Source organism: Scardinius erythrophthalmus, assembly GCF_964197995.2.
Source record: "Scardinius erythrophthalmus genome assembly, chromosome: 9".
NCBI lineage: Eukaryota > Metazoa > Chordata > Actinopteri > Cypriniformes > Leuciscidae > Scardinius > Scardinius erythrophthalmus.
Genome location: NC_138229.1, coordinates 16674664 through 16699172, shown reverse-complemented (window position 1 = coordinate 16699172; position 24509 = coordinate 16674664). Strand labels below are relative to the sequence as shown.

The window sequence follows — 24509 nt, the reverse complement described above, 5'->3', positions numbered from 1 at the left end:
AACTAAAAAAGTCATTTTGGTTCAATTACATCTACAGTATGTTTTCTTGAAATTGGTAATACGTATTATACGTTTTTAATTAAAGTACTGTATGTTCACTGAAGTATTGGTATTGTGACTACCTTAATCCGAACAAGATCCCAATGATTGGATCATAGATTCCCTGTCTCCTACACTAGCTAACAGATAGTGCTGACAGTGCAGTGTAGGAGTGTAGGAGATCTGTAGTGGCCATGGGAACTGGACTCTAATCACAACAAAAATTAGACACAACACATCTATCTCAAGCACACACCAAGCGCCCCTCTCGCTCCTCATGGCTCTAAAAAGCTGGCAGCCGTTTCACTGGAAATCTTAGGAACTGTATCTAATCTTATTAGAATGACAGCACATAATACCGCACTCACCCTGACACCAGAACCACCGACAGCACAAAAAACAATGACACAACAAACACAACCGGAAGAAACCCTGCTGTTGCCAAGTGAGTGACATGCAATAACATGTTCGCTTGTTTCCCTGTTGGCTCAACAGAGGCTTGAACATCCAATCTGCCTGAGTTTGATTTTCACCCACTGCAAACAAATACTGAAGGCTGTTATTCACTCTCATTCCTTATTTATCCCCACGTGAGCAAGAGGCAGACAGGTGGAGAAAAAGAACAGAGCAGGAAATGACACGCTGATAGGCAGCTGTGATGACATGGCATCTTAAAGGTCAGCAGTGACGGCAGTACCACATCATAAATATCCTGCATCCCCAAGTGCCCTCAGATGAAAGCAGAATCCTTTAATCCTGTGTCTTAACTGCAAAACTGAGAAATATGAACTTGAAAATCTCAGATATCCCACATGGAGCAAAATCCAGCAGACATTCGGAATGATACCAGGATCGATACCAATACCAGGTTTTAGCACCATGGTATCGATACTCAATAAATAAACAGCCTCTGGCAACAGATGAAATGAAACCAGGAATGTCAATATATTTAATAACTCAATGTCAATAATTTGCAAATAATCTTGTAATTGTTGGTATTTAACATGTTAACGCATTCAGTTCCTTTTAAAACGTTCATGTTTTTATACTAAAGCTTTGGTAAGTAAATCTGACAGGCTGGTGATCTTGCATAATACATGTCAAAATCTCATACATTATGAAGGAAGTATTAGCATAATATTATCATTAAAACAGACTTTACATTTCCTTGTAGATACAAGAAACATGAAGTAAAATGTAATTGAGGGCTCAATGAGGGTAATTTGTACATGGCCATCAGTCAAAAACATAAAAATGAGTTATGCTAACACATCTCGATGCACTCTGTAGTATCAAGTGCAGCAGAACTGAAGCCTATCATGTTGTATTAGTAAGTACAGGTTTACATTCTGAATATTAGCTTGTTCTGTGCATCTGGGAAGTTGTCCAGTGAACACGATCTGCATGATGGAAGGCAGGGAAACATTGGCCTGTGTCCCTGGCAGCACCTAGCGAGACACAGTCCTCATCCTACCTTGCACAGCGCTATCATAACCAGACATGGCAACAATCAGCTTGTGAAGCAAGAGGCGGCAAGAGGCTTCCCATGTGTGGTGAAAGAGAGTTGGAGGATGTCTGAAGGTTGAGAAAGAATAGGAAGGCAAGAGTATTTATTGCGATCAAAGGGAATGATTTTGAGACTGCCCTACATGTATGAAAGATACAGTGGGAAATAATCAATAAAACATGCATTTGTTTATTTAACCCTTAAATGCATGAATGTTTCGCCAATCATTATTACATATCCGGGTCTTTAGCTTTAGCTACCCAGATCTATATCTAACACGGATGGATCTCTACCTGTCGCGACATTATAAAATTCTCATGATATTAGAGTAAGAATTACAGAAGAATAAAATAAAGCATATTTTGTTACCTTTTAGAGCTTGGAAGAGTTCAGTTTGAGCAGAAGTTTTATATCATCACTGTCCTTGTAGAGCTAATTTTCCAGTACATTCAGAATCTGGCTTATATTCGCAATCTCAAACATATTTTCAAAACTATCATTTTCAACATCTTCAAAATCAATATTTTGATCGCTGACAGCTTCTTCACCAGATCCACCATCAAGTGACAGTGACACAAATATCTGTTGGCGTTCGATACCTGCTCTGCTAAGCCATTTTAAGTTTTGCTGATGATACTTCCTATTCTTTTGTTTTCTGCCTGCAGTAACTATGAGTGAAACGTCACTTCATCATTGTGTATCAGACATTGCCACCTTGTGGAATAAAATTTTGAATGATCATGTGACACTGAAGACTGGAGAAATGGCTGCTGAAAATTTGCCATCACAGGAATAAATTACATTTAGAAAACAGTTATTTTAAAATGTAATAATAAATGTTTTTTTTTTTTTAAATAAAATTAATGCAACGTTGGTGAGCATAAGACACTTCTTTCAAATACATAAAAATAATAATAATAATAATCTTACCAAACCCAAACTTTTGAATTTATATAATATATAAATTTTGAAAACTATAATTGGTCAATCGACCAATCTGTGGGTTGTCTGAATGACTACTTAGTCTTAAGTAAATTCTTAAGTAAATTTTTCTACTTTTCAGACTTTTCGAAGTGGATGTAAAGACAGGAAACACTGTTGTGTTAAAAAAACGGCCGAGAAAAAAGCCAAAAAATAAGAAAAAGTCCATCTGCATATAGGCAAATATCTCAAAAATAGCAAAATAGCACGAGGAGCTTCAATATGGTAGCCGACAGATGTTCAAAAAAGGCAAAATATCTATAATTTAAGATATATTACATCTTTAATTGCACAAACTTACTAAGAGTTCAGACAAAAGAGTTGTAAGGATTATGCTAACAATGAAACATAGTTCCCCAGAGGTGATCTGAAGTGCAATGTAATTGTGCAACTGAAGAAGCTCTGCTTAAAAGGCAATGAATCAGAGACACAACTTTTCAACTACCAACACTTTTTTTAAATTCATCATCTATAAAATATCCCAGATTAAAATAATTGGCTTGCTTCTGCCAAGTGACAGGTGCAAACACCATTTGACAGAATGTACAGACTTCAATCACTTACATTTAAAATTGCATTTTAGTCACTAATCAACAGTCGGTTACAGTCCCACAGAACATAATATCCTCACCAAACTAACCTTGGCTTTCATGCATCTTCTAGGATGCTTAGGATGAATAAAACCTGCTTTATACACAAAAACAAATATTTCAGCATTAAACTTGTTGAGCCAGAGTGTCAAATCCCCTGAAGTGGTCAGACGTGAGAAGAACTGAGGTAAAAAAAAGAGGGCTATCCTACCGGTGCACCTTTCCAAACCCAACGTTACAACACTCTTGGGACATGACAGCATTTATCCGGCAGCCAAAAGATCGTAAGAATTTGCACGTCTTCCCCCAATCTTGGGTAAAGCGGCCTTACTTAAAATAATTTAACACTCCAGTGAGCATGATACAAGAAGTACTCCCAACTGTCATCCTGCAGAAAGTGTGAGAGTGAAACAGGAAAAGACAAACAGTGAGGGAGTGCGGGACGAGAGAGTCCTTATTGACCTGCCTTAAATGTTTTCTTATTTTTTCAGCACCCGTCACATTCTATTGTGTTCACATTATACAGTGTGTTTTCTAGTGGGTGATACTGATGAGGAATGACTCGGCATAGGCAGTGTGTGTTTGTGTGTAAACCTTTAAGAGAAAACCTGGCTGAACTCAGTGTCTGTCCTCTTTGCATCAACTGGATGAGATCCAGCGAGAGTCAAACTATTTCAGTTCAACATCAAGCAGCAGAGGTCACAGCAATGATGCATCGTCCTCATCAGATTCACTGGTCTGTGACTGTCGCTGCTTAAACAAAGGAGTCAGCAGGGCAGCTTTCCTGTAATAATGCAAATCATTTGTGAACATGAATGTTTGAAAGGGGAAATCTATTTCAATCGAGGGCACTTTTAAAATAATGCTCATTATATTTCACTTCGATATAATGAGACTGTATTTTATAAGCTCTGACTCAAGAAAAGAGAAATAATGGTTTCTATATACTTCCAATTCCATAGTAATGTGATAAAACGAAGGATTGTCATTAAAATGTGCCTGGGGAATTTCATAAAGTTGTGATTTTATACCATTTTTCATGAACTGCAAGTTTCTGTGAAAATGGTCTGTTTTTTTTTTTTTTTTTACACATCATTACATCATCTAGAGTACAATTCGACAACCTTTAGGGATAGTTCACCGCAAAATTTAAATTCTGTCATCATTTACTGACCCGTATGTCGTTCTAAACCTGTATGACTTTCTTTCTTATGTGGAACACTGTTTGTCCACATAGGCTAATGAAAGTCAAAGGGTTCCAATGATGTTTTGTCTTCCCTGAGTTTCAAAATATCTTATTTTATGTTCCACAGAAGAAAATCATATAGGATTGAAATGACATAAGAGTCATCTGCTCTGGTATGCTTGATACAATACCAAAAGAGAATAAAAATTTTATAAAAAAAGAAAAGCTGAAAATTGGGGGAAAAAACTGTGATATAGGTATTTTTATAATGACAAACAGACCAAAACATTGTGTTTTTCTACATGTAAAATGCAGCAAAGAAAATCCAGAAATGATTTTCCATTTTCCAGCCAGTTGAATAAAAGATGCTAAAGAAAGATTGCAATGGATACAAGCAATTTAGCAACAAGATAAGAAAAGCCTGTGGAATTGGACCAATCGAAAATGTCTGCAGCAAACATTGCATTTTTAATTTAATTTTCTTTTCATTTTATGTAGGTAAATTAAACAAGCCTAATGTATGAGATAAAGTAATTGTCAGAAAAATTACATTCTTCAACTAAAATAGAAGATAATTGCACTCTGTTTTTCAATGTATCATGTTATATTATCAACACAATGGATAATGATCAACACATCCACACAGCCTTCAATCAAAAGTGAATTAAAGAACATTTCTAAACTGCACTTTATATCAAAACAGTTGACCCACAAACTGGAGAGACACAAACTTTTGTTACATAACATAATAGTGCTTTCAAAATTGAAAGGGTCCTGTTGTCTTTGTCTTCTAATGGTAGGTAAACAGTTACCCTGGATGTACCAGATACTCCAACGTACAGAAATGGACTCATTTAGCAAACACCTTGTTCTGAGAAAAGAGCAAACGATGGCCTTCAGCTTATTCTGTTGCTTATTCTTATTCTATTCTGTTATACTGAGCTGAGCATGGAAATTTACTGATACTGCTTGCATGAAAATGCAGAGTGCATAATGTCACAATTGAGCGCGTATGTGCATATGGTGTGCGTTCCTCACTGCTCAGCTCTGACAGCGCAAATAACTACCGGTAGCTACACATTTTACATTTTTGATGAGACCCACTCAACACAATTTGACAGCATTGCTTGAGTAAACAAAACAGATGAATGTTAGCATAAGTTTTTTTACTAACAAGTGTTGAGTCAGAAGAGGAGATTTGTGTGATATGAGATGGACTACAATGAGTTCAAATACAACAGAAAACATCAAAAGTGTGGATAAGTAAATTCTATAATAAGCTACCTTCAAAGAAACTGAATTACAACCTTTATGTTTTTGCGAGCCTGCTGTCACCCACAATCCAACTGCTCCCACAGGCAATGCGTCTCGTCAAACCTCACCAGAACGAGCAAGATGTTCGCACATGACGCGTTCTTAATTTAAAAATAGTCGGATGGAGCACAACGGAATGGAACAAAACATTTTCAACGTGTCTTTACGTCAACGTTTTTAACTTAACATAGCTCTCATGTCAGGAGATGCTGAAAAAGATATACAGTGAAACTGCTAAAGAGAATTAAGGTTTCTTTTTCTGTATTCAGCAAAGATGTATTAAACTGACTTAAAGTGACAAAGACATTTATAATGTAAAAAAAAAAAAAACAGTCGAATTTTCTATTCATTATTTCTAGACAGAAATAATTACATTTTAAATTATTACAAAAGAAAACAGTTCTTAGTTATTAGCTAAATGGATTGCTGTGAAATGTAGGCCAGTGATAAACTTACTGTAGGTCCAATTATACATTTTTTGACTAGTCTGCTATACTCATCATCATTTACTTAATTTCACATTATCTTCCTCTAAGGTCTTTTCTCAGCAAATACTGATTTATGCTGTTAATCGTGATTCATTTAACTAACTAATCAGCATTTCCTGTAATTAATTTGATTAAAATTTGTAATCAATTGACAAGACTAGCTAAAACGATTCAGTCTGCAGTTATCTGTAATTGTAAGGCTGACCCTGAGAAAGATCCAAAGTGCTTTGCATTTTAAAACAACTCCAACTGTCACACGGATACTAAAGACTGCACTAAAAAACGGACTAGTTTTATGTCCCTGTTCAGTGGTTTTAAATCTTGGAGATAAAAAAAAAAGTCATAATGTGACGATGAAAATCAACCTGTCACATATTTGACCTGCATTTAGTGAGGTGATAGCTCTAAGAAAGGTAACCTTAGCCCAGTGTTCAGCCGATGCTCCATCAATTACAGACTCTTTGCCCTTCTTTGTTACTCCACAGATAGATCTCTCAGCGCTCACTGCTCGACAGGTCACATCATTACTCTGCAAACTTTGAAGATGGATAGCTGCAAACTTTTGATCACACTCATTAACCCAAACAACAGGCCTAGGCAGACAACAATGTGGCAAGCAGGCTAATGATTTCTCATGGCCTTGAAGATCTCTGATGCCCCTCCAGGGTCACTCCACACAAAGAACAACAGACTGATGAAAGAGGGGGAGGTGGAAGAGAAGCTATGCTTCCAGCTGTTTTCACAAATGGTTCGATTGCTTAGTCCAAATCAGAGTTCAATCCCAACCAACTTCCCCTACCCCCACAGATCTCTTATTCTTGTAGTATTTTTCCAGATGTTGGAGGAGATATCAACGGCCATGTCTACATCACTGGAAAAATAAGCAAATATACACTCTCAGAAAAAAAGGTACAAAAGCTGTCACTGGGACAGTACCCTTCAAAGGGTTCTAATATGTACCATTTAGGTACTAATATGTACACTTTTGGAACTAATATGTACACTTTTTGTACCAATATGAGGGACTTATATGCACTCTTTAGGTACAAAGGTGTACCTTTTGAAAAGGGACCGCCACAGTGACAGCTTTTGTACCTTTTTTTCTGAGAGTGTATATAATATATAATCAAAAATATGAGTTCCAAAAGAAAAAACAAAATGGACATCTGATAGCAAGATAGTTGAAGATTAGCAAACAAGTCAATATGTTACTTAATTAGCCATTTCTGCACAAAAGCAGTTTATTTAGCATCCTAAAGGCCAATATTCACTGCACCAACCAACAGAAACAGATACTTTGTGGGGTCTTGTCAGATCAGTGTGTTACCCCAGTTGGCATCTGTTGGCATTAGTTGGCACTTGTTTTCGGGTTGTGGAATGCCTGAGAAATGGCGTACTGTAATCTGGTGTCTGTCCGTGTTAGTCGGCGTCTAACGGTGCAGTGTGAATTGGCCTTAAAGTATCTCCTCCATTGACTTCCATTCAATAAAACAGCCTCTTGGCTCCCTGTTATCCATTACAATTTTTAGCTAACCTTGACAGCATCCCCTACAGAGGTTTAGAGGTTTTCAAAGTGAGTAGACCTAATAGAAACAGCTGTTTACCACTGAAGCTAGATGATACTCCAGAGAAGAAGGTGAACTTCATTCATTCTTTAATTGAAGAATAACTTTTTTACGTATGCGTTGAGGTTTGTTCACGTGAAAATAGCATTCACACCAACCAAATGAACAAACTCTGACATTCCTGCTGGAAAATTCAGATGGTTAATGTTTTTTAACTGGTCACTAGCTGGCCTAGGCTGTTAGTCTTGGACCATCAACAACCCAACAATCAGCTTAATGGCCACTATGGCAAAGTTCTTTTTCATTCTTTGATTGGAGGTAAAAAAGAAGTTTGAAATACCAGAGCAGAGGTAACTGTAAACTCTTTCCTTTCAATAACAAAATAAACACACAACAAAAATGACAGCGCAGTGTGAATTGATATATTGATATTGCTGAATAGTATGTGTCCCCAACTAAGCAAACCATCAGGTGACAGAAAAGGAGCAAAAACTTGGGAGAAACCAGGCTTAGTCAGGGGGCCAGCTCTTCTTATCCAGAATTTTTTCTGGAAAGTTCGCTTTGGGAAGTGGTTTCAAAGTCCCGAAACGAACACTTATTTTGTTCGAAATGACATCACACTCCGTTATTCAATTATGCATGAGGTAGATCGGTATATTGAGTATATTGAAGTATATTGGTAAGTTGGTAAAGTTGTTTTTTCAAACTTGATGGTTGGTAAATCATTAAATTGCCAGCTTAGACAAACTAATGCCTAGCTTAGAATTGTAAATAACCATCTTAGACCAGCTAGAAACCAAATATCATGTTCGAAAACACAGATTCTCCAACAGAGATCATATGGATTCAGGTCTACATCAAGAGCTCAAGTGTCCCACACAAACACACACACACACACACACACACACACACACACACACACACACACACACACACACACACACACACACACACACACACACACACACACACACACACACACACACACACACACACACACACACACACACACACACACACACACACACACACACACACTAACCTGGTTGATGATATAGATCCCATATTCAATCTTCTGTCTGCGCAGGACTGGGTGCAGGTAGTGAAGCCAGTATTTCAGGTGGTTGTCTCTGTGCCTGAATGGGATGATTATGGCCACCTTTTGTTTGGGCCGGCAGTCCGGCGGAGTGTATTTCCCCCCTTCTGTCACATTAGGGTTCTCTCTCTGTACCCGCTCGAGGGTTATCTGGGAGCTGAATTCAATGAGGAGACGCCCCACTGCAGAACAGAGCAGAACAGAGGGTCAGTGAGATCTTATGAGAGTTTCAACAGCATTACTTAACAGCAGAGTGACTTTGAGAATGATTAAAGTTAGATTATTACAATACAATCATCACTAGCTGTCTGTCCAGCAGAGGGAGCGCAAACATTTCTTAGAGTCCCTCTTCCTCTTCATTGATCCACAGATCTTAAGTTGAGACAACCAATCAATAAAGCAGAGTAAGGCTTGATTACACGTTCATACAAAGACTTTGCACAAGTCTTAAGACTAAAAGATTTTGCGACTACACCTAGCCACAATCTAATCCCTATTTTGCTGGCGAATTGACGTAATTTTGGCCGCAGGGACTTCAACAACACTCATTAGAGAAGGAGTCTATGCTGCTACTGAATATGTATGGAGGGCCATTTTTAGGTAACAGCATGATGTTTTCTGATCCGATCATAAAGATTCATTCTGTCTAGAAAAATCTAATGCATAGCAAATCAGCTACAGTAACTGAATCAAACATGGTAATGAAGGAAAATATTAGATAAACATGTCTAGATCAGACAAGAGCATGCTACCTTTCAAGGGCGAATGAGTTTATTTTTTAAAGCAAGCCTTTTCATTATCTGTAAATCAGCAAAAGCAATGGTTCTTAAACTGTGGTTTTCAAGTAGTCTGCGAGTTGATTGGCTAATAACTGGGGCAAAAAAGCTTAATTAACAAAATAATTAGACTTGGCAAAAAGCAATAAATAAATTTTAACACTGAACTGAATCAATGAATCAGCTCATAGCAATGAATTAACAAATTGTGTTAACATTAATTTGTTGTTTCACTTCAGTTGTACAAAACTTGTGAAATACAAGCGAAGCTTGGTCGATTAGGCTAATTTAGGTTCATTATCTAAAAGTAGAAGTCTAATTTTAACGAAATAAGAAAACAGCAGGAAAATGTTAGTTCACAGTGCATTAACTAATGTTAACATATACTTTTGATTTTAAAAACATATTAGTAAATGTTGAGATTGACATTAACTAAGAATTTTAAATGGTATAGAAGCATTGTTCATTGATAGTTCATGTTAACTAATGAAAACTTATTGTAAAGTGTTTATTTTGACATTTAGATTATCTTTGCAGTCATCTAATGCTCACTAAGTTCAAAGCTCACAAGACTTATTTGTAAAAAATAATAAATTTAATATTACTGTTAAATGTAATCTTTCGTATATCTCTATGGAAGTAAAATAATGCCAAATGTTTTTGAAACAAAAAAGCCTGTTGAATTGCACTACTTGAAAAAAAATATGCATTGCATTAACCCTGCTTGAATTTAATGCATTGTATTTTTAGGGCTTGCATTTTTATGGGCTGAAATTCAACATGGTTGAATAAAAAAAAGAAAGCATTTCAAACACATTTTCATTATTAAAAATTCAATAATCCATATTCAGCTTTCATTTTTCACTTCCAAAATATTCAAACTGTTTAAAAATATTTCGGTCCATTTTATTTCGCTTTGCAAATTCGCTTCCACAAATTCAGTGCTTAAATTCGACAGTATAACAACATGTCTTTTATATACAGTGTAAATCTAAAGTAGACGTAGGTCACAGACAGTGATTATAAAAGATCAAACATCAAGCACCTCTGTGAAATCTGACCCATCGACACCTGGAAGCCTTATGGAGCTTACAGAAATTGAGCTGACCTTGGCAGCAGCAACATCACATCACTTTAGATGTGAAGAACAGCAGTTTTGTGTAAACATCTCACAGGCCGCTAATCTATTTTGGGAGGCATTGGACATGTTATGTTACATTTAATGTTGATTGTATGCGAGGCCTATTGCTGCACCTGTGCTCATTACCCTATCAGCCACATCATTAAAATAAGCAACAGCAGCAGGCCTGCAGGGTTGTGGATGTAATTGAGACCGGAGATAAAGGTACTTGTCCTTAGAAGACCTTCTGAATGCAAGATCAGTGTTTGTATCTTTAGCATCATTCTATCAGCTTCGTTGACCGTGACAATTTCATATTCAGATGTTTATAATGACATTACCCATCAGTGTGTGTGTTGTACTATCCCCATCCTGTGCTCAGTCAGATTGTTTCCATAAATAAGCTATAATTGGCCGGCCCTCATTGACACAGAGAGATAGAATGGAAGAAAAAAGGGTTGTTGTGTCCACTTCTTTAGAGATGCAGCATTCACCAACCTAATTACAAGCTCCTTCTTTCAATAAATCCAGTGCGTGCCGTCGCCGTGTGCCGTCCCCCCATCTCTCCAAAGGTCCCTTTGAAGTGATCTCTACAAAGGCTCATTGGATCCAGCTACTTCTAATTAACGGTGTTATATGAGTAAGGCAAGCAGTCAAGTGGTAGCGTGGAAGGCAATGGAGAGAAAGTGGTCTAGAGAGATGAATACCTTGCAATCTGAACACCTGCAATAGTGGCTGGCTGCTCACGTACAGTGTTCCCTCCACTCTGATTGCAAATGACTGAGGCCATTGATAAGATTGGAGGAGGTAAACAATTGCCTCCGGTTCTTCCGCCGCCTCGTCATAACATGTTTAGTGTGCAGCCTAATCTTAGCTTCAGTCAATACATCCAAAGATTGTCTGATGAATACTAAAATGAACAGAGCAGTAATACACCACTTTCAACCTCACTGACTGGCTACTATGTTATTTCCAGGAGGGTTAGGTTACTTACTGTGATTAGCACTATTGCAGAAATAATGCAAAATATGTTTTGTTTTATATATATATATATATATATATATATATATATATATATATATATATATATATATATATATATATATATATATATATATATATAATATAAATGTATAATTAGTAGAATATACAAGATAAAAATATTAATACACACACATATATATATATATATATAATATATATATATATATATATATATATATATATATACTGTATATATATATATAAATATAAATGCTCAATATATGTCAGGGTACATGTTTTCATCCCGAACCGGCATACACGTCACGGACGTCACCGTTCGGTACATACAGTGATCCACACTCCAATCCATAACTGGGTGCACGTGCACTAATGCAACGCTGTTTGCTATCCACCACAACAGGAAAAAGAGCAGAAGAAGAACAGATGATCTATGCACCAACCCAAAACAAGAGCTGCGTCCCAATTCGGAGGCTGCACCCTTCGAAGGCCGCATTCGAAGGCCGATTGCGTCACTGCGGCGTGACGAAGGCTTTCCCGATTAAAAAGCGACTTCAAATGCTGGTGCAAATGTATGCGCAAATGTGCAACACTATGTTTTACTACCAAATTTAAATACCAAATTATATGAAATATCTAATTAATTTAAAGGGGTCATGACATGAGAAACCAAATTTGCCTTGATCTTTTGGTATATAAGAGGTCTTTGTACCTTTAAACATTCCTGCAAGTTTCATAGCTTAAGACGTCCTCCCCATTATAAACAAAGCATTTATTTAATCAAGCTCTGATTACAGCTCGTTGGGGATCCATGGTAAGAAGTGACGTCACGGTACGAAGTGACGTACCAGTCGTTTGCATATGACCGCCTCCAGCACAAGACAACTACGCCTCATTTCGCATCATCGCATCGGTGTCACCCCACAGGTGTTCAGTTGACGTGCAGTGAGTGTCTGTTTACAGAAGATTGCGATGACGCAGATGTGCTGTTCCTGGCTGTGGACAAACAAAATGTTTGAATACGCTACCGAACGATCCAGACGTCAGGGAAAAATGGATGCAGTTTATTTTTTGCGGACGTCCCAGTCACGGCTGTGTTAATTTAAGCGTGTGTTCTCTACATTTCAACGATGACTGTTTTGAGAACAAATCGCAGTATGATGCTGGCTTTGCCAGAAAACCTTTGCTTAAAGGTAGGGTAGGTTAGCCTAGAAATCTAGACGCACCCTAGCGGCAGCAAAATGTATTTCGCAGCCAGGGTAGTCTAGCAACTCTCAATAAACCTTCGAGCTGCAAAAACCCAAATTGGGTCAGGCCAATCACGTCGTGTATAGAGTAGGCGGGGCGGGCTTACCATATGACGACAGAGTTGCGATGGTTACCTGCTGCTACTTGAACACAAAGAATGACGGCTGCTGATGGAGAACAACGGTCTTTCGAATCGGCTTTGCCGCGACTCTGGAGGACTTGGAGTTATTTTTTTCTTTGAGAAAGAGCAAAGAACGGCACTTAAGTCATTCTTAAAAAAGGGAGATGTGTTCGTCGTTTTGCCGGCCAGATATGGCAAAACTAAAGTTGAATCTATCAACTAAGCTCCGCTGTTGGGAAAACGCTCTGGTTGGTTGAAGCGCTGTCCTATTGCGTGCCGAGGGAATTTGAAAGACAGCCGTTTATCCCGCCCCTCGGAGTGAGCCGTGACTATGTAAGTTTCCAGACCTAACATCTTGATGTAGGTCTGGCTTGCCAGGCTAAGGGTAGGTAGGATTTTTATAAAAAACTTTTTTCCCAAATTTGTTTAAACTGTCTTTATATACCAATGCATAATTAAAATGTAAGTGCTCTGAAAAAGAGAGTATAAAAATCGAGTGACTGTAGAACTTTTAATCTGCAATAAACACAGCTCATTATTTCCATTCGGGACGAAACAATTGATTGGTTTGGGCGACTGTCACTCACTCTCGCAAACATGGCTACCACCCCTGTTGCTAGATCTGCCCATATGCGCGCGCACCCGTTTGATTTGAGGAGGCGCGGAACCTACGAAGAGTAAAATTATGGCAGAGAAAGAGCATTCAAAATTCAAAGCACCTGCATATGCAGTCAGCGAAGGCAAACGAGGAAAAAACTACTTCCTCGGACCCTGGTTGCCCGCACTCTTGAACGACCTCCTCTGCTTCGCCCTCGACCCCGGACCTGTCCTCGAACCGACGTTGCAGTGCTTGTCTCCGGAGTGTAGTCCTCAGAGTCAACAATGTTTTCATCATGGAAACTCTTACATGCAAAACACCGTATATGTTTTGAATCTTACACGAAATTCACCTTCATCACAGTGTAACTGATGGTAATGGAAAAACGTGTATCAATTAGGGATGCAACGGTACACGGTAAAATCCCGGACCGTTCGGTCAGCCCTGCACGGGACAATCTACCCTCGTGTCCCGCGGGACTTCGGTTTTGCCATTGAGTTCGCGCTGATCCTTTTAGTTTTTGCTTTAGGCGCTGTTCACATATCGCGCCTAAAAACACGTAGAAAACGCTAGGCGCGCCGTGTTCTCCTTTTTCCAAAGCGCTAGGGCGGTTGCGCTCCGGAGGCGTCTGTCGTTGCTAAAGCAACCATCAGCTGCGCTCTGGTTGGTTCTTGTCACGTGACCTACGGTGCGCTTGCGGCATTCTGAAAAGTTGAGAATTTTCTCCACTGCTGGGGACATCGTTAGTGCCAACCGGTCTCGCCTTGCACCAGACAGTGTTGATAGACTCATCTTTTTGCACAAGAATCTCTCAATAGTGGATGAGTAAATAACATTGCACTTTGTATCCTGAATGCAGTATTTTTTTTATTATATTATTTTGCTCTGCTTTTTTTTATTCAAAGCACAAGCTAATTTATGTTTGTTAAAGGTAAAAGTGCACTTTTTCTTTCACATTGATCACTTCAGATACCAGTTATCAAGGTTTGGAATTGGGATCCACTTGAATATTTTGAAGTGTGTTTGTTTACATTTTGTATTTCATAAGTGATAGTTGAAGAGGTTGTATTACTTAGTATTGTTCAGTACAGACTAGAGTGTTAATTTATTCCATACATTGATGTTCTTCCTACTGTGACATTCTGTTTATGCTCATAAGAAAAATAAAACATATTTTTGGGATGAAATAGCAGTCTCTTTCTGCACAAATCATGTACCGAAACCGAACCGAGACCGTGGCCCAAAAACCGAGGTACGGACCGTACCGTGGGCTATCTGTACCGTTGCACCCCTAGTATCAATGCAACCTGTTTTTAGCTTTGCCTTATAAATATAGCTCGTTACCGAATCAAACAAAGTATATTTTAAACTTTACCAGTATCGATATGCTAGCTTGATAGTGAGTACTAAAAGAAATCTTATGTTTATATTTATAGTGATAAAGTTAGGTATTTTATTACATGTGATTCTGACATGATGTCACTGCATGCACTGCGCTCCTTCCTCTCCACTCGTCTCAGGTAAATAAATGCGTCTTCCAGCTGAGCCTGAGCGTTTGGCGTCGCACGTTCATGTGTTTTGGGGGCGTGGCTTTGGAAGCAGCTCAGAAGGGAGGGGGTGGAGTGAATGGAAATAATTAGCTGTGTTTACAACAGTCGTGAGAGGTCTACAGACACTCGTTTTTTTTTATACTTTCAGAGTACTTACATTTTAATTATGTATTGGTATATAAAGACAGTTTAAACAAATTTGGAATGTTTTTTTTTTTTTAGAAAAATCCTACCTACCCTGCCTTTAAAGATCAGGCCATGCCGACTATTCAGGGTCCCAACGACGCCGCAAACTGTAAGTAATGTATTTCATCTTAAAACTACTTTTAGCCAATGACGTTAGCCAATCATAACAGTGGGCGTTAACACTGAACTCTTAAAGGGGAAACACCCCCAAAACAGAATGTTTGAATCAGAGGATGAGAAACAGGGTGGGAAAAGGTCATAAATCACTACAATTTTAACGTTTTTTGTCCAAAAAACTATAATAATACTATAATTGCACTGAAGGAAACATAATAAAACAAAAACAAAAACCATGTCATGACCCCTTTAACTTACAGTGAAACGTTTTCCTCGACATCTCGCAATTTCGTGGCATTTGTCCCGGACATAATGCATGACGGGATATTCCTTAGCCTCGAATACTGCTCCGAAGCGGAGGTTGTGGTTCAGGCAATATGACACAACCCTGTCTCTTTTTTTTATGATTTTAATGATCAATATCAACTATAAAGTATAAGTATAAAGTATAAGCTATACAATAAATAAAGATAAACAACAGTCCAAACTACTTCAGGGGAGACTAAATGCCACTAGGTGGAACAAACTGTAATTTGCACTATACTGTCTGTTCAAAATAAATGAAAAGAAACCTAGCATTGGGCATTTCTTGCTTTTTCCTGTTGTACCGAACTCGTATTGAACCGTGACCCCAAAACCAATACATGTACCGAACCGTGACTTCTCTGTACGTTACACTCCTAATATAATGTAATATAATAAACTGTAATAGTTCCTGCTTCCTGCTTAGCTACTGTTCGGATGCTTGCTGCTCCGCACTTTGCTCTATCGCTTTTATATTTTATCTCTTAATTTTAACTTCAGCATATCAGCACAGTGCTAAATCAACATAGCTTGGCATCAACATCAAAAACTAGAAACTTAGAAAATAACTACAAGAAAGCGGTTTTCCTATCCAACCAGCCTCCCACTGCCATCAGCTTACACAGAAGGGAAAACACAGCTGCCTACATCCGAAAGGATAAGAAAGAAAATGCCTCTTCTAGAATATACTTGCTGCACAAACTGCCACAGACTTTTACAAAGGATTGCAGTTCTTTTTTTGGTGATGTTTGCCTTTTATTGGGACAGGACAGTATAGAGTGGACAGGAAACGAGGTGGGAGAGAGACGGGGGATGGGATCGGGAAAGGTCCACGAGCCGGGACTCGAACTCGGGCCACCCAAGCGCAACGGCACTACATGTCGGCGCGCTGACCACGAGGCCATCAGCGCCGACAAGGATTGCAGTTCTTGAAACAAAGTTACTTACGGGACTACCAAACCAGACGGCACACACAACAGAGCTTCGTCATGTACGTCCCCAGCAAACAGCCGATGAGTCCCATGAATCTAGTGCTCCTCGACAAGCCATACTGAGTTAGAGAAACAAGCCGATCAACACACTAATCGATGGCACAAATAGGGAGCGAGACCCAAAGGCACTCGTGACATCAGATTGTCACAAGCATCCCATGTTGCATCCTCTACCCCAGATATGGCTATGATGACAAGGATTGCAAACACTGGTTTCGTACCACCGCCTTATACATCGTGAGAACAGATTTGAAGTATTAATGAATGTAGATAAGGAATCTCCAAACGAGATGAATGTGATCAAACAAAGACCTAATCAGCCAGTAGCTAACACTGATGCTAACTGGCGCTCAAGGCCGAGCAGACAGCAGCACTCAGCTCAGATATTTTCTATGCAAAGTACTTTGAATTGCCATTTTAATTCCTTTCTGAGTAAAGCATTATGAATAACCGTTTTATTTTTCCTTGCTTTTATTTTGTGATTATTTTTATTCCTTTCTATGTAAAGCACTTTGAATTGCCATAGTGTATGAAATGTGCTATATAAATAAACTTGCCTTGCCTTGCCTAATATACTGTACTGTAGGTGCCTCAAAGCACAAAAGGTTTATTACCTGGATCTCTTGGCCACACACACTCGCTTATTGGCTTACTCGCTCTAATTCTCTCTCTATCCCCATCCCACTTTCTTCTGACCCCTGCAGAGGTTTAGCATGGCTCTCAGGCCAACAGCCAACAAAGTTACGCAACATCACCACAAATAATAATGTAGGCAGCTGGAGCACAGGAGAAAGGGAGAGAGAGGCAAAAAAAAGAAAGGAGAAAAACATACTGTACTGTAGAGAGAAAGGGAGTATTAGAAACGAATCCTGTCAAAAGCTCAACCACTTCACCACCACAAAAATGTCACCCACTGGGTCATCGTTGGGGAGAAGGTCTTGCCTTTCCTGTTCAGATAGGACATTTGTAGTATCTGTAAAATCTAGTTAACTTAAACTGGGCTCATGCTCAATCCAATTATTTCTCTTTACTTTGACACCTGCAGCAATGCTCAAATCCAAACAGTGAGAACATCCTCTACCCGGCTCTAAACTTTAACACAGGGCTCATTCTGAAACTGTATGACTTCCTTTCTTCTGCAGAACACAAAAGAAAATGCATTGTCCACACGATCCAGTGTTGTTTTGGAACCCGCTGACGTTTGTTGTATGGACGAAAACAGTTTTTTTTTTTTAAAGATCTTTGAAAATATTTTCTTTTGTGTTTGGTAGAGGAAATACGTTTATACAGGTTTGGAAAAACATGATTGGAATTTGTGATTAAAGAAGTTTTTGGTGAACTATCACCTTAAATACGCAAAGTGAAACATAAAATGAACTGAAACCAATGACTGATTACACAGACAAAGTAACACTGTTCAACTTTTCTTTTTTTTTTTTTATAAATGTGCCATCCTATAATTAGCTTAATTACCAATCAGCCATAATTTATTCTGTGGAAGTGAAAGTAGGGAGATTACAAGATAAAGATTTCATACTTTCGTACATGTTTTATAACAAACTACTAGCTGTATAGCTGCTCCTTTGTATTTTATTCCAATTTGATTCTTCTTAAAAATCAGATTCAAACTACTATTCTGCATCCTGCCCCACCACAATTCAGATTCAATACAAATTCTGGAATTCAATTAATTTAATTGGAATGTAAAAAATGTAATTCTGAAAGGTAGAGAACCCTTACATTTATATGACAGTCATTCAAACTTTAAAATATATCAAGACATTTCCATCTGATATGATCAGTGTATCCGGGGGGGGGGGGGGGGGGGTCATAGGGGGGGTCACACTCTGGGTCATTCCCGTATTCTACAGCTATGTCTCCAGCTTTGGTGATGGAGTGTTGGCCGCCCGGTGAACTACACAGCAGAACCACGTGGCTGTAAGTGACCACTGAAGCAGAAGAGAGAGAGGAAGAGGAAGAGGAAAAGATGAACAGATGGAGGAGTCACTAAACATAACACTGCACGCTGAGAGCCATGAGAAGTAAAGCAGTAGAGGGAATGATGGTGGGGAGGAAAGACAGAGAGAGAGAGAGAGAGAGAGAGAGAGAGAGAGAGAGAGAGAGAGAGAGAGAGAGAGAGAGAGAGAGAGAGAGAGAGAGAGAGAGAGAGAGAGAGAGAGAGAGAGAGAGAGCGAGAGAGAGAGAGTGGGAGGATAGAACTGGAGGCGAACAGTCGGAGAGCCAAAAAAGAGAGAATGACAGAGAAATGGGCTGAGGGAACATGACTAAGGGGGTGTGGGCAGGAGGAGAGAGCTGTAATGATTGTCTCTAAATTGGCACTAGGGCTAGGATATATATTGAATATTTTGCAATATATTCACAATGATGATTTTTTATTATTATAATTTGTCAACTTTTTTTGCAACTTGCAACATCACAAACAGTGAGATTTTTTTACTTTTATTCAGCAAGGATGCATTAAATTGATCAAAAGTGATAGTAGAGACATTTATTATAAACATAATATAATCATTTAACAAAAACATAATAACAAAGGTTACTTGAGAGCTGAAAATTCAGCTTTGCCACCCCAGGAATAATTTACATTTTAAAATACAGTCAAACAGAACCCAGTTATTTTAAATTGTAAAAATGTTTCACAATATTAGTTTTTCCTGTATATTTGAACAAATAAATGGAGCCTTGTCAATCCCAATCAATTCATCATAAACATCTTCCTTGCGATCATTCAGTGAAAAAGAAATGGAAAACTTGGCATGATTAGCCTATTTTTAACTAGATTTTTCCTTTATTTTATGTCTTGCAATAAACATTTAAGTAACAATGGCTGATTGAAAAATTAAAAATTAAAAAGAGAGAGGCTGCGTCCGAAAGCTTAAAAATGCTGCCTTCGGGGGATGCATTCCAAGGTAATAAATAAGGCATCAAGGCAAGTCCTAATCCAATGTTAGCTTCACTTCCTGAGATAACTTCATCTGATTGATTCTGAAGGCATCATAGATGTAGGCCTATCCTTTGCTGCTTTTGATATCCCACAATCATATGCTTTCCATTCTGTGACAGTTGAGCTAAAAAATAAAGATGGTGTCTGAAAGTTGGAGGTCAGTTTGTGTGTAAATGTATATTTTATTGCCAATGTTTTCTGATGTATTTTCTAGCGAAAAATAACTATTGTAGCAAAAATATTTCGCTTAGTTATCACCAAAGCTCGCCCTATTTTGCTATAGTATAGATCATTAAACTGTTACGCTGTCTGAAATCAGTTTTGTGAGGTACTTTTGTGCGCAAACGCTGTCTACAAAGGCATTGCCTGATAAGGCAGTGAGGCAACAAGTCAGCTGCCTGAGTTTTCGGACACAGCCAGAAAGAGAGGACGGACAGACAAGCAGACAGTCAGATATATCGATAGATAGATAGATAGAGAGAAAGAAAGAGAGAGAGAAGTCTCCAGAATAGACTCCTTTAGGCTGTAGAGATGAAACACCAGACTACCTGTATCACACCAGCTGCTCCACGCACCTCATCCATGCAGAAAACCAACTGCTACTGGGCAGAGTAGTGCTCAAAGCAACACAGCTCTGTACATATCAGATGTTTAATTAAACCTCAGCAGGTGGTAGTTCAAAGTCAAGATGTGCACAAACATACAAGCCAAACTGCCCTTTGCCACTTTTTATACTGAGTATAAAAAGTCAAGCTCAAGGTTTCAATATGCGTTATAAACCATGGAGAACAATTCAATTTCACATATCTATTTTTAAATGATTATTTTTAAATGATTATTTGTAGAAGTTTCCTAGAAAAGCAATGCTGTGGATATATATATATATATATATATATATATATATATATATATATATATATATTTATTTATTTTTTACCAGAAAAGAATGAAAAAGACTGCACAAGTGGCTAATTTCTAGCAGTTTTCTGATATTCATAGAAAGAATTTCTCTGAAGATCGAAATTTGAAGATCTAAACATCTGTTGCTCACAATTCTTTAAATTGGAGCCCTGAAGAGCTCTACAGAACGATTCTTGATCTACTTTTTTTCTTATTAATTCGTTTACCGACATAAAAATCGTGAAATCTTTTTTCTGTATTTAATTACATATACAATTATAAGTACTTTTAAAAATAATTACAAATAAAAAAATCTATATAAAAAAAATGGTCTGTTAAGAATTTTAAATAATAAAGAGGAACAAAGAAAATACAAGCCATAAACAAAGAGTGCTTTCAGTATTTAAAAGTATCTGAAAGGTTTCCATTCAAGAGCTGAGCTGTGAGTGATTTTTTTCTTTCTCAGAGAGAGATTTTTCAGATTTTTCTTTACTGTTGTTTGATTATTATGATGACATCATAGACAGCCGATGTTTTAATAAGCTGTACTCACACTAAGGCTGCGTTTCCTGATAACGTTGTCTCTTAGCGCGCTACGAAGACTCTTAAAGGAGAACTCCGGTCAATTTTAACATTGAGCTCATTTTTTTGTAAATTTGGAGTGCTGTCAATACAGAGAACAACAACAAAAATCGGTGTTGCCTACACCGTGTTGTCCTCTTTTTAAAATTTGCACCCTGTTGACTTCAATGGGGAAAGTTTTAAACCAGCTTTTAGCCTCTTAACATCCTTGATGTGTCATTACAAGTGCACAGCTAATGTGAGTGATTCCTTCAGAGTGAACACGAGTGAATCTGACTGCAGTAGATGTGAAAGATATTAATAAAAATTATGTTTATTCAGCCAGCGCACATACCTGTATTTTCTTCCTGTTTTCGGTTGAAGTCCACAGTAGTCGATTGTCGAGTTCACGCGCGTGATCATAGGTAACTAAACCTATGCGTGTGAACTCGACAATCGACTACTGTGGACTTCGACTGAAAACAGGATGTAAACACAGGTATTTGCGCTGGCTGAAATAACACCATTTTTATTAATATCTTTCACATCTACTGCAGTCAGATTCACCCGTGATCACTCTGAAGGAATCACTCACATTAGCTGTGCACTTGTAATGACACATCAAGGATGTTAAGAGGCTAAAAGCAGGTTTAAAACTTGCCCCATTGAAGTCAACAGGGTGCAAATTTTAAAAAGAGGACAACACGGTGTAGGCAACACCGATTTTTGTCGTTGTTCTCTGTATTGACAGCACTCCAAATTTACAAAAAAATTAGCTCAATGTTAAAATTGACCGGAGTTCTCCTTTAAGGTATAACTTAACTAAAGGTATACCATTGCTAGGCGTGTTTCCCAAACTATACCTTAGGAAGCTGCTTAAGATATACCTTATTACGTACAACGTTAGAAAGTGGTGTTCTTTATAAAAGAAGCACTTGGGTGAGAAAAAACACAGATATTATGGATTAAGACGGCACTAAAATCTTACCCCTGTAAATGTTTAAAATACCGTACGAGCCCATGAGAAACAATTAGCATCCGGATAGGCCTAAGACTTAACTGACAGTAGCCTATGCTTTCACTGGCCTTTAAAAGCGCTCTTTAATTAAATTAATAATATAATATATATAACAATATAATTAAAAATCTAACAACAATCAGTGTAATGACAATTTTATTCTTTGCATGAAAACACTTGAATTAGCCTAATTGAACACTGTCTGGGTATATTACAACTTCAGAATTATATTTGTATAGACCTGCAACAGTGATAAGGTAAAGCTAAGAGTGGTCCAGACCAACCTTCCGAACATATGACTTACAGAAGGTAAACTTAAATAAGAACGTTTCGGGTAACACGTATTAACGATAAGGTACAGCTTAAGGCGTAACTTAAGAACGACATAGCGTTAAGAATGTTTCGGGAAACGCAGCCAAGATCTCTTTTGAAATATAAGATGTTTTTGTCCTGTCTGTTTAATCCCTTAAGACATAATTGACTGTTTACATTAATTTCACATCATAAAACCATTTTGAGATGCAAGTAGATTTAACACATAGAGTCGCACAGAAATCTTGCACAAAGTGCACGTGAGCATTTGAAATTGAAAGCAGCCTTCTGTCAGTGAGTTTCATAATGCCCACTGCATTCCAAACGACATAAATTATGCCTTCGTAGAGTATTTGTAAGGAAAACACCGGCGGGCGAGACCACACACTGCAAGCATAACATCAAGCACAGTGCATATCCATTGCAATAAAGCCTGCGAATGTCCTTGTAATTCATTTCAACCTTCCCAAACTTTATGTAAGATTATTTTCTGGAAGGTTTGAGTGGTGTGTGTGAGGAATTAGAAGCGAGCAGTATACGGTTGTTTCTAAAGCACATGCAGAGTCATTGCGGATCTGCGGTTAGATTTGTTGGAGAGAGAATCGCGATGCATCGATGAAGCAATTTTTTCTCCCACCCCTAACAACTACCATAAAAGTTTTAATAATCATTCTAATTCAGTCCTTACCACAACTACAACAACAATGACACAGAGGAACGATAACTTTGGAATCACAATTACCGGAGGCTAATACAAATAAAATAGTTATGATTATCTTTATTATAGTTATCATTCTTGGTGTGCACGGGCCTTTCAAGTTTCAAGTCACATTTTTGCACTCAGATCTGAGTTAAATCATATCATTGAATTTAATGACCCTCAATGCAGTGGGAAATAACAGCCAGTTCTGTCCTTTACAGATCACTGGAGAATATCAACGCACGCACCCTTTTGTAATGTTACTCATTTGATTCAATCACCACGTATTCGAACTCTGCTCCCCTCTATCTGACCATCACAATTCAAAATTTCACACAGACCAGGACAATATGGCCTCCAAATGCCTCTATCGCCCCATGACTCAATAATTCATCATCTCTGCTCTCAGCGGCAGATCAACACAGGCCGTGGAGCTCTAGAGTTACATCCTGCTCAATAACACATTGTTTAGCGCAGCACAACTTCAAAGGTGAAGACCGGGGTGAGGAGATAACCTTTCACAGAGGGTATGGTTTCACCCTCTGCTCCTCCATTCGGCATGTGGCAACTTAAATCAACTGACCCTCGGATGTGCCGTGCAACTCGATTGGCATTTCACAGAGCGACTTGGTGACTCACTGACAGATACTAGAGCCCTTTGACGGAGCAGCCCCATCAGTGCTGGTGTCAGCCAGCCGTAAGTAAGGCAGACACTGGAGAACGTGATGAATGCTAGCATGCTGCACTGCAACCGGGCCACAGCGTCAAGTCAAAGCAGGTGCTTATAAATGATAGCATTCAAATATCGCTGTGCTAATAGGCATGCTAAATAACTGCTTAGAGGCAAAGAGGTTCACTGTCAACAGAGAGATTACTCATGAAGCAGATGAAAGGTGGTTTTGATAAGATCTCTCTTATCAAAACAAACAACATACTAGAACATCTGACATTTTGGAATCGCATACAGTTCATGTTGGACACTATGATAACGTCTGAAAAATGGGGGCATGTTTACCTGCTTGTGTGTAACCCTTATTCCTGATCACTGTTTTTGATGCTGTTTAACATTAACACCACTTTAAAAAAGTCCTTGTATAGGAGTTGTAAGCCATGCACCAAACAGACCAGCTACGACATTAATCTAAAAATAAAACTTTGATTTGAAGCAAAAAGCTATTTAAAAATATAACAAAAAGACAAAGGTGCAAGACTAAGTACTTAACAGCTTTAATCAGGGAATGATGTTGATTATATATATATATATATATATATAT

At 38.2% G+C, this 24509-nt stretch overlaps 1 protein-coding gene across 1 annotated transcript in view; it reads right to left on the bottom strand.

Annotated features, from left to right (window-relative positions):
- Positions 1-24509, bottom strand: part of b4galt2 (UDP-Gal:betaGlcNAc beta 1,4- galactosyltransferase, polypeptide 2) — a 139935-nt gene that overhangs the window by 50162 nt on the left and 65264 nt on the right. Inside the window, exon 3 of the mRNA XM_081373641.1 lies at positions 8713-8948. Coding sequence (XP_081229767.1) covers positions 8713-8948 — 236 coding nt within the window. The remainder of the gene's footprint in view (positions 1-8712; positions 8949-24509) is intronic.